Source organism: Crassostrea angulata, chromosome 8 (assembly GCF_025612915.1).
Source record: "Crassostrea angulata isolate pt1a10 chromosome 8, ASM2561291v2, whole genome shotgun sequence".
Lineage (NCBI taxonomy): Eukaryota > Metazoa > Mollusca > Bivalvia > Ostreida > Ostreidae > Magallana > Magallana angulata.
The window spans coordinates 43956695-43968979 of record NC_069118.1 but is presented as its reverse complement, the minus strand read 5'-3'; the positions used below and the strand labels follow the sequence as shown (position 1 = coordinate 43968979).

The 12285-nt window shown below is 30.9% G+C and overlaps 1 protein-coding gene across 1 annotated transcript; it reads left to right on the top strand.

Annotated features, from left to right (window-relative positions):
* The first annotated feature begins 142 nt into the window (after nt 1–142).
* On the top strand, nt 143–11931 carry LOC128159829 (GRAM domain-containing protein 4-like). Its single transcript, XM_052823023.1, has 18 exons — nt 143–364; nt 1309–1414; nt 2164–2272; nt 2684–2808; nt 3159–3297; nt 3694–3719; nt 4768–4859; nt 5247–5338; nt 5509–5563; nt 6353–6421; nt 6727–6770; nt 6997–7106; nt 7760–7914; nt 8433–8586; nt 8808–8898; nt 10935–11016; nt 11278–11340; nt 11454–11931. Exons 1-18 carry the CDS (start codon nt 266–268, stop codon nt 11643–11645), a joined length of 1803 nt encoding a protein of 600 aa, XP_052678983.1. The 5' UTR covers nt 143–265; the 3' UTR covers nt 11646–11931.
* The last annotated feature ends 354 nt before the right edge of the window (nt 11932–12285 follow it).

Sequence of the window (12285 nt, the reverse complement as noted above, 5' to 3'; positions counted from 1 at the left end):
AATAAAGCAAACGGGGTGTGGAATTAACAATGTATATGAAAGGTGATAGATAATCATTGGCGAACAAATATGCATGATACTAATCCGGATTTAACAAACTTGTAAGTTATCGGTTCTTCATTTAAAGACCCATGAAAAACATCCGATTTTTTATGTCGAAATAGATCATATGATCGTGAAACCACCAGAAACGTAAACACTGTGCATGCAGTACTAGAGTGCGACATGTCAACATAAATGTATCAAAGGCAAAGCTTGAGAGAAAATGTTTGAGCCGAGACATGGCGAGATTCGACAGCGCAGTGTCAGTACCAACACAGAACGGACAAATCTACAGGAGGCCGCGGCCACACCTTACTTACATGTACGTAATCATGTATAGATAATATATATCCTTCAGTGTACACACCTTTAAAAACTAAATGCCAATTTATACTGATCCTTGCAATCAAATTAATCATTGGTTTGAACATATTTCCTTGTAAATACACATGCGATGAGATTGGGCACAACAGCTGCACAAGTTTCTAAACTTAATTATACCGTATTAATCAATATGAAGAAAAATCCAAACTTGTGTACGTCCAAACTTACTTCAGCATGCTAGAGGTTTTGTAAATAGACTATTCAAAAGTTTCTACTTTAACTTACTTTTCTATAATCTCTAAAAGCTAAAGTACATGCATGTATATGTATAGGGGAATCAAGTGAGACTGATCTTGCTTCAGTAGGAGTTAAATGCATGGAAGACATACAATTTTTTAAAATGACCGGACTGATTCACATATGAAAGTGTGGCTGTTGTAGAGTGTATACACAGGTGCTTAATGTTTCTGTAATAAGTTTTTACCCTGTAGTGTAATAATTACAGCACTATAACAGGGTAAATTTTATTGCAGAAGCAAGTGTCTGTGAGTGTATGTATAAAATATTTTCAATTTTATCTAAAAAAAAAAGTAGAATAAATGAAATATATTTTCCATTATCACGATATAGCAATTGTTTATTTTACTATCTTCATGTTGCCCCTTGGTCAATAAAGAAATTGAAATTGTATGCTGATATAAATAATGCATGGAGTATGATATACCCTACAAACTTGCTTTTTCTTGAAAAAAAAAACTATTATTTAATTAGTTAGCAGATATTCATGAAAAGAGCAATTATTTAATTAGTTTGCAGAAATTCATGAAAAAAGCCATTAAATCAGTTTTGCAATTGCAGAAATTATCTTTTTTAAGTCAGAACACATATGATATCAACAAATCTGAGTATATGTTTCTTTTCTTTGTTTTTTTTTTTTTAAAGAGAAGCTTGGGGTTCAGAACAGAATGTGAGAAGGAGGTATATGAGATACAGCTAGTACAACTACAGGAACAGCTGGAGTCGGCCATGATTGAAAAAGAGCAGATGGGTAGGTCTATATCACTTAAGTACTGAAGGCTATATAGTGTATGAAGTGCAAACATTAGAACATGTACATGAAGTGCAAGCACTAATACATGTAATGCAAGCACTGGTTCATGAATGTAAGCATTAGTACAATATCTTGCACAAATAAGTGAAGCTTAATGATGAAGTAATAAAAAGAGTAGGAAGACGTGGACCATTTGTGTGCATGCCAAATAGCAAATAGGTAGATATTTAGCTCTCAACACTCATTTTTTTGTAAAGCTATTTCCTTATTTTATGAAAGTACTTAATTCTGTGATTCAGCTGTTTTGTATCAAATTGTGAGGATTAAAAATTGCGAGCACCATTTTTTTTATATTGAACTAGATGATATATCACCAGTAAGCGCAGGAATTGATACTTTATAAACTAAAATGACACTATCACAAGCACCTGATATGTTATATATTATAATTTTCTCAGAGAAAAAAATAATGCTTACCTAATAAATACACAAGGGGGCCCAGACACAATTGTGTTTAAAGAGAGATAATTGAAGACATTGAAATTCACCCAGTCTTTAATTCATTTGCTGACAACAAGGGCAAATATTTATATATATATAAATATTTATAATATATAATTTTGCAGCTATGGCAAATATGTCAGTTTTAACCAAAAAAAGTTTTTGTGTCTTATTAGGTTTTCCATTTTATTACTGATTTCAAGAATGTATTTCTCCCTATTTTTACTATGATAATTTTTTTTCAGCACATCAGCTCAAAAAATACTCTAAACCTGCATTTAGAAAACTCGAGGATGAACTAGAAGCCGAAAGAAGGAAAAACAAGGACCTTCAGCTAATGATATCATCAAAAAGGTGCCTAAAAATAATTAATTAAGTAAAGCCAAAAAATGTAACATAGACAGTTTTTAATATTAAGAACAGAATATTGATATTGAGTTACAGTTAATGTAATTATAACAATTATCCAAGAGATACATGTATAATTATAAGACGAAGCTCTTGATGAAAAAATAAGATATATGTGCACAATACCATGTAAATTTAGACCACTTCATACAATTAGTGAATATCATTTTGCATTTATCAAGTAATGCTAAAAAAAATTCATAAAAATTTCTAAATTATTTAATAAGTATTAAAAAAAAAAACCCTTGTTTTATGACCATATAAAAATTAGGGTTTTTTTAAGGAAGGAGAAGAAAAAGAGAATTGCAGGACACAAATAATAAAAAAAAAATATAACTTTCATGTGTATAATTTCAGAAACAGTAAATCACTGTTGGACTCTTCAAGTGACTCCACATCTACTTCTGATATACAGAGAAAGGGCTCGGAGATCAGAACAGGACAAAACAAGAAATATATAGAGAAAGGCTCAAATAAAACAGGTACTGTCAAACATGGACGACAGCGAACATGCTTATAACGAATTCACATGCACTTACAGCAAAGTCAATTTCCTAGGCTGGGTTATCATATTGGAGTGAATACTGTAAACTCCTTTAATTACGCGAGTACTGACTTCCGCGACCCCACTGGTTTGTATCAAATTGTGAGAATATAAAATCGCGAACGTAGAACTTTGCTATTTTTTTCTTATAGTTCTCAACTCTCAGAAAATGGCGAGAATTTAAAATCCGCGAAGGGTGCTTCTCTTGAATTTACGCGAAAATAAACTCCACGTGTTTAATAAGAATTTACAGTAAATTTTCCCCTAAATAAATTGTTTTTATTGAAGGAAAGTCTTGGAACTTTTCGAACAGGATTATGGAAAGGTTGGTCCGTTCTGTGTACGACATTGCAGAGGACTTTTCTGCAGACTCTACAGTTGATGAAAAGGAGGAAAAAGAGAAAGATGGACAGGTCAACATATCAATGTAAGTTTATTTAACAATATATTTTACATTATACAGTATATCAATATAAAACTGATATCTGTCATGATGAGGCTAACCATCTCCATTAAAGCTTGCAATTCTTTATTATCAGTCTTTTCACCGTTAACCTGTTCATAGACATACATTTTAATCTATGCATGTATGAATTGTTATAGTCAAATTTCCATCTCAACATTTTGTGATACTACATGCCAAATTGTTGTATGGGTATAGCCTCTTTTGCTTATTGTTTTGTTTCTTGGCTTGTATTTTTTTTTTTGGGGGGGGGAGGGTATAGGTATTCTTGTAAAAAATAACTCTGAATCTAGAATGAATATTTACTGGTATATGTTTTGACTAATTAAGTACTTAATTCTTCATTTATATTTATTTCAGTTTAAAAGCAAATGTCAAAAGATTTGGTAAGGAAAAAAAATATACAACATGTTTAATTAGCTTTTTAGCTGTAATATGTAGTATAATAATAAAGTGGCCAACAATTAATTTTGTTGTAGTGATAAATTTTATGTGTTGAATTGTCATCCATCCGATTTGTCCCCACTGATCAGAAATCATAAAGATTTCAGGCAATTAATAACCATGATTATCTGAGCTCTTTGCAAAACATGTATTTATAATGATTGCTTGTTGGTTTCATGTTTATTAATTCTAATATATTAATAAATATTAATTCTATTAAACTCATTAATGTTTATCAATTCAGAATAACTCTCATTTTATATCGCTTTTAGAGAAACTCATTATACTTAAATTTTGACCAATGCGCATTAATTTAAAAAACAATAAATTTGTATATGTCAGAATTGAATTATATTTCTTTTATGCCAGGCTGTGAGTTGGTAAAAGGGTTATAATGTTAGAGAATATTAAATTTATAAATGAATTGTGTGTATATTTGTAATGGTCAAATTATTACATGCAGTTGATTAAGTTCACTTTATGGTTGGGGACGTACAACAGATTAGTATTATTAATAAAATATATAAAACCTTTTGTAATGTGAATGTAAATTTTTATAAGGCTGCCCAAATTTAATTCTACATTTAACGTAGCTTCAATATACGAAACCTACGAGGGAGGGCAATAAAATTAAAACAAACAGCATTTTCAAACAAATTATTTTTATCCATTTAAATTAAATGATCGATACAAATACAGTTTAAGCATTCAAGCTAAATGTAGGCTACCTCTTTAATAATTATCTTTTCTGACTATTACATTGACTCAGAGTATCTGATATACCCTGGCCTATAGTCCCATAATGGGCTAGCGCTCTAAACATTTCTAAATTCCACAGATTGCATTATTTAAGTAAAATCCAACTGGGAAAGATCAAATTAGAATATGAGTTTGTTTGTTTTTTCAAAAACACAATTTCTCCTAAACCTATGTGGGCGGGTTACATTAAACACAGAATTAACTTTTGATAGCTATGCCTAATTATTACAGGCACTGCTTTGAAGCCGTACATAAACACCGTCAAAGGAATTCAAGGACTTCTGAGATGGCAGTCCTCCTCATACACTCTCATTGTCTTCATGGTAGGGAGTCGTTGTTAATTGTTTTCTAAAAACCATTTCAATTGAAGAAAATATTGAATCAAAATCTATTAAATTTTTTTTTCGCTTTTAACATCTATTCGGATCGGATACATGTTTTAAAAAAAAAAACCTTTTGCACATGTCGGTATATATCCCCTAGCTAACTTTTTAAATGGTAATGATAATTAATTGATACAGTTTTTAAAAAATTACATATATTTTTACCCCATTTTTGCAAATATTGTGACATGTGAAAAAAAAATCCTGGATATATATATTATATATTTTTTATCATCTTTTGGTTGGATATATGTACAGAAAATTCAAAGCAAAACGGAGTGAGATTTGCATGCTTCTCTACAGATACAGTTCTGTTCTCTTTACTAGGTGTATATGTATGCAGTTTGGATGGGGTGTGCAATGCAAGTCTTCTTATTGTGTCTCATCTTCAGACATTTCATTAGTTATCTACAAAACTTGTAAGTTATTGCATCATGGCTACCATCAGAGCTACTGTATACAATAAATATGGATCAATAATTTTCACAATGCATGAACAATTAAATGATTCAAATTTTTTTTTTGAAATGATATTTTCTATTTTGATTCTATGACTACGCTAACTTTGATAAATAATTGTGTTTTTCAGAGGAATCACAATCAAATTTAACTTTTTTCACCATGAGGATGAAAATGAATCAAAAGTAAGTTTTATATACTGGGTAAATGTATATATGAATTATTTGAAAACATAAGATATATCTAATATCTTATATAGTCTCGTGGAGACCATGTATATCCCGTACATAGTCAGTATGAAATCTATCTCCCCTTGAGCATTATGAATGTCATTCTAAGAGTATTATGACGTCAGGTTTCATACTGAAATTGAAACTAATGTAATATTGTTATAAAAGCTTGATTTTCATTCAATTTGTTTTATTTATCTTTTATCATTAAAACCTAAGGCAGTCAGTAAAATATAATCCACTCTCTCCCCATTTGGAATTTACTGACCATGTATAAACCATACTAGGTCAACTACAAACCATATGTAACTAATAATATTTTACCATGATATTGAGGTAAAAATGTATGATAAAAAATAATGGCAATAGGTTTATTGTGTGATACAGTGATTAATTAAAACAAACTTATAAAGTGAGCCAAGAATTTTTTTTCAAGAGAGATTGATACACCTAAACAAGCTATAGAGTGTATATACATCTGCTAAAGTCATAGTAGTGAGAGAAACAGTCTTTCATTGGATGACAATTATGATGATAAACGATATTTCTAAATTTCTAACCAATAATTAGTCCAGTGTGAAAAAGAATCATGTGTTATATTCACCTGAAGGTCACATGCAGGTGATTCCAATATTTTACAATATTTAGATTGTTGGATATCATGCAATCAGAAAGGAGTTTAGAATTATTTTCTATTCTAATTTTTATATCACATGATAATGAGAATTTTTTTCACTGTTGTAGAAAGAGGAAGCCTCCCTAGGGATATCAGATAAAATCAACTTAGTTGTACAAATAGCCAAGAAAGTGCAGGTAAAAATGAAGAAAACACTTCAATAAAAAAACACAGAATTCCTTTGATGCATGTATATTGGCAAACCCTACTTTCAATGATATGATTATATTAATTAATACATACATATACATTTCAATGAGGAAAGTTTGTTGTAAATGTTGTAAACCAAATTCATACATCCTTTTAATATTAGTGACTATCATACTTGTACATAAAATTATGCTAATAAGTAGGATTTTTTTCTTGGAATATTGGATGAATTCAGCTCACTTACTGTGAAATTTGTGTTTATTTTAAATTCTCATTCTTCTGTTAAATACAGGACTTCCTTGGACAAGCTGCAGACAGTCTTGAAAAAATCGAAAGGTACTTTTCATAATCATTGAATAATTGTTGCTGTTTAAAAGTATTTGATTGATTCATTTATTAATTGATTGCATAATGTTTAACATCCCATTCAGATTATTAATAATAGTGGTGATTTTTTTCAGGCCCAGTCTTCATGTTTTAAAGAAATAATTAACTGTGTACTGTTTAATATCCCATTTAGATTGTTTACCTGGATTCTTATCCTTTATTTTTTACCCCACAGTGTCCTGACCTGGAGGTATCCCCCAGCTGCCAGGCGGCTCTTCACTGCTCTGTGTGGTGCCTTTATCATGTCTCTAGTGGTGGACTTCAATATTTTGCTATTCATTATGGGTATGTTTTTAATCCATCATTTTCATACTTTTTTCTTGATATTTCCTTTTATTAGCCATGTGACTTCATTTAACCATGTGCTGATGCAGTGCATGAACTATGCCTACACAAATGTTTAGATACATGCATTTTGTTACCATTAGGTTTTCTTTTATCTGTATCTGAATTAACATTTGCCCATCTGTCTGTCCACTATCTTGTTTTTCTGTGACACTTCAGTTTGTGGATGATATCTTAAAAAATAATTGTAATTATGTAATGAAAATTTTATTTCAAGGTTTCTTATGACTTTATGACAATTGCTATATATTTTAAAGTCAAAAGGTCAAAGGCCAAGGCCAGAATTTCATATATTTATTTGAGATGGTATCTTATGAAACTTTGAGATTAAACTGGGTTTTTTTCTGCAATGAAACTTAGTATGATTACTTTATCCAACTTAATAAAGAGAATCCATGACATAAAAAAAAGTCAAGGTTATATATTTACACAAGACCCATTTTTTTAATGTAATGTAATGCAACACTAGCTCTCCGCTAGCTGCAATAATGTAGCCCTCTCCGATTTTTTATATCTGATGTTTAAAAAAAATCGGGAGAGGGCTACATTATTGCAGCTTTTTGACATTTTTTATTCCATTTCGACTAATTCAGGTTTTAACATGGGAATAAAGCTGTTTGTGATTGACTATGTATACTACAAGTTTCCAAAAGTCAAGCGGAAATACGACTCTGTTTACAAACTTTGGAAGTCCCTCCCGACCCGACACGAGTGGGAATGGACTCATGTACAGTCTCATATTGATGATGTAAGTTAGCTAATCAGTAAAATGCCTCCATTGCTTGTTAATAATTATATGTATGACACTTGTTGACATTGTAGACAAAATACCTGTATATACTTTTGTTCTTTATCATACATATTGACAGGAGACCAATATATACAACGCGACAAATGATTGATATGGTCATTACATGTTTGGGTCAAAGTGGATAAGACAATGTAAAGGATATATGATACAGATTTATTCATTAAACTTCTTCGTTTTATTTGCTGTGGAATATATTGGGGAAAATGCAAAACATTTTAAAATATAGAAAAAAAATTTAAAGCAAGTTATTTGTTGTTTATATGAGAATTTGTTTTAATGGATTCCTGTGTAAAGACAATTTGTAAACTCTTATTTAAAAAAAAAATAAAAAATAAAAATGACAATAATTAGGAATATAATTCTTTAAATGGAATCTATATACATGTACATGTTAAAAATTAACAAGTTTTCAGATAATAAGCTTGTAAAACACATTCCATGATATTTGTTAACAGTGTGTGTTGCCTGACACAAGCATCAGTACACAAAAAGAGAATACCGCTGCCTGTTCAAAAAATACAGAGAACACTGCAGAATCGGAAGTGGCGGATGGAGATAGGGAGTTCATCAAGCTCTTCTGTTTACCTCCCTCAGAAATCCCTTTATCTGGTATAAATGCTATGAATTGATTTCTTGGGGAGAAAAAGATCAAGTAGTAAACAGTCACAACAAAATTGATAATTATAGCATGGTGGCTAAAGATTTTCCACAAAAAAATGTTACATGTATTGTGTATGTTGTTAGATCCCATTATCTGTTATTTGCTTTATGTACAAAACCCATCTATACGTTGATCATCCAGTAAAATGAACCATTTTTAATTTTTACAGGGTGGCGCGGAGGGAGACGGTGTACGTTGGTAAACAGAGAAAAGAAGGGCATTGGTGTCTTTAAAAACGGCAAACTGTATCTAACGAAAAGGTACACGGTATAAATTAAACAAAGTATGAAGGAATAAAAGAATCATGTGATTGCTTGAAAAATTAACGTCACTTTCAAAATTTACCTTTAAATCACCTTTTGATTTTATTATTGTAGGCAATATATTCGTGTTAATTTAAACAATAATGGTGATTCACTTGGGATATAAAGGTGGCGACATTGCAGAAAAAATACAAAACCCATGTTTTTTCTGCAGTGATTCGATACATTCATAATCCCATGAAACATCAAAAAAAGCATTTTATCGTCTAACTTTATCTTTCTTGTAAGAAATATAATTTATTGATCGTAAAAAGTAAGTGAAATTAACTTATATATTGTAAATGTTCATCATTTCGTAAGATAGAAGAAAATACCAATTTGTCTCCTATGGTACTTTGAGTCTGACATTATCATGATTACTAGTATTTAAAAATGCAGTCTGTGATTTTTCTTAGGTCGATGAACTTTTCGACCAATCGATATACAGGGCGTGTAGATTTCAGTCTTGTCAGTTTCTATAGATCTATATATTACAACCAATTTCCGTAGGAGATAGAGGAAATCATGCTTGATGGATGTAAATAAAAAGTAGCAAAGGAATATGATTGTTTGATGAAAAAGTTGTTTGAAATAAAGGACACATGTGATCTGTTAAAATCATTTTCAATCAATTGTTATGTTAGCACTTTAACGTAAAAAGTAGAATTCTTATCTTTGTGTCGTTTTCGCTTTACCGATTGTTATACAGGAAACGTACGGCGTAATTTGCAAGATTTGATTAAGCGCATATTTTTTTTTTCCACAAGTTTACACATATGAACGAATTAAAATGTTGTACCGGTGCTTGATTTAGCGGAGAAGCTGGTTTGGGCTAAAACCGCAAAATAGAATACACAACAAATTAAAGGGGCATGGTCACGATTTTGGTCAAATTTTATTTTCCTGTTTTTATTATTTACAATGCTTTATGAATGTATTTCTAATGATCAAATGAAATTTGGGTGACCGTCGATGAGTTTTAAGCGAGGTACAGGACTCACAATTATTCGTCATGTAAACAAGGCTCGTGTCCTGTTTTTGTTTACATAGGTTCAATATATCAGTAAAAAAATTTTTTTTATAAGATTATTTGTCAAAATTCTTATTCATTTTAAGCATAAGTAAACTGTTCATAACGATTAGCACATTCATTTTAGGTCTAAAACTGGAATTTTCACTTCAACATTCAAACTGTAAACAAAAGCTTTGTTTACATAGCGAGGATTGTAAGCTCTGTAACTCGCTTATAACTCAACAAATGTTACTCAAATGGGTTGCCTATTAAACATGCCTTACAGAAGCATTATAAGCATTAAAATCGAAAAAATAATTTTTAACCAAAATCGTGACCATGCCCCTTTAGTTGAAATACGTATACGTTTCCAATAATCCACCAAAATAATGGTTTGTCATCTATTGCCAGCAATGATGCTTTCACCAAAGGAACATCACTTGGCTTTTTCCGTAAGGTCGACTTGACGGGAAAAGCCGAGCAATGTTCGTTTTGATGCTTCACAGCAGGTTTTGGAAAGTATCGTGGTAGCTGATCTAAGTAATGCAAACAACTTTTCTTATGGCCATACGATTATTATTACCTATCATTAATACTTGTTATTACTTTATAACTTTACGCGTGAATAAACGTATATATACATGTATTTCATTAAAGTAAAGTTACATCTTAATTCTTTTGATCTTTTGATAAGCTTACCTAAATGATACAAAATATGTAGGGGGTTATGGGGCCCCTAGGAAATTTATAAATTTTTCAAATTTACATAAATTATGAGTTAAGAATCATTATTAAATTTCTTCTTCAAGCAAAAATATCCCTCAGATTCCCCCTCTCTCTTGGTCCCCAGCGCCCCCTCACCACCCCCCCCCCCCCCCTTGCGAATTTTTTTTTATATTTGCGCGCGATCTTCAATTATACAATGTGCCTGTGCCTTTGCTAAAAATACGAAAGTTTATAATTTTGATGTCACTTTTTGTAGTTTTTTGTGTTTTGAACGAACATGCAGTCCATCTAAAGAAAACCTCCTTATTCCTCTTGTTGATATATTGGCCATCAATAAAGTAAGAAATATTTAATCATCGCATAAAAAGATTCAGATATTTGTATAAATATACCGAGCCGAGTATAGGATTACTAATTGTAAATTTAGAGTATCGTTCTACGCAAAATCAAACCTTTGATCAATATTTTGACAAACTATTGTGCAATGTATTTATTTTTTCTTTGAAAGCTCTCCAAATTTCATAAAACAGTAGCATTTTATTCTGTTGTAATGAAAATCATTTTATGCAACATTCTACTATCTTATCATATGGTTTTAGGCTAAACCTTTTCAATTTATGCTTGGAACCGGTATGGCGATTGAAATCAATATGAAAGAACGGGTGAGTATCACTCACATTCCATATAAAGATTTTATTTTAGTTGTGGTTATATAAATGATAAATGAATAAATAGTTTTTACTCCTATTGACATAAAGCACTATTATTATTTAAGAGTTTTGTATTTGGCGGCATGTTGGGTCGGGATGACGCCTATGACAGCCTACATGAACACGGTGTCAACAATGAGTTGCCATGGGCAACAGGAATTCCATTGGACGATTTACCTTCCCGCCCAAAAGTTGTAAGATTGACAGAAAACAAACCAAACTTCAGTTTTCCGGCGGAATATTGTGATATTGATTAAAATCGTTTTAGTTTTCACGCTGTACCATTACAAAATTACATATTACAGACTATTAATGTGACATGGAGTATTAAAGAGCCGTGTCATCAGTTTATTTAAATATTTGTTTTAAGAAAGTTTTATATTCCGATGTTTTAAAGATATTTTGTGACGAAAATATGTATTATACACATAGTAATATTTCTCTTCAAGTACTCAAAGTTTTCTTTGGTTGTGAAAACACTAATAATATACCAGTTAAATTATCCAATATGAGTTAATCTTGGTCATGGGAGTGCAAATAAAATGCAATAAATATTTTTTTGAAAACCCTTGTGTTTTTGTGTATATTTGATAAATTGCCCCCTCCAACTTGTTTCATACACTTTCCTATACACACCATTTCTGGTAACATGAGTTGATGTAGATCTAAACGATTCTAGTGCAAAGAAATCAGAGCCGCAAACTTTTCACATGAAATGAGGCCTAGGTATGCTTTAATAAATTAATCTTTAATGACTAATTAATAGAAGTAGAAGACTAATACATGTTAAAAATAAAGCACAATATTATCATAAATCTCTCTCTCTCTCTCTCTCTCTCTCTCTCTCTCTCTCTCTCTCTCTCTCATGTAATTCTATCAAAATTGCATTTATTCTGG

Coding starts and splice junctions, on each gene's coding strand:
- LOC128159829 (XM_052823023.1), top strand. CDS start 266: ATGTTTGAGCCGAGACATGGCGAGATTCGACAGCGCAGTGTCAGTACC. Junction 3,298..3,693: donor GGACAGGTCAACATATCAAT/GTAAGTTTATTT, acceptor TATTTATTTCAG/TTTAAAAGCAAATGTCAAAA. Junction 4,860..5,246: donor ACACTCTCATTGTCTTCATG/GTAGGGAGTCGT, acceptor TCTCTTTACTAG/GTGTATATGTATGCAGTTTG.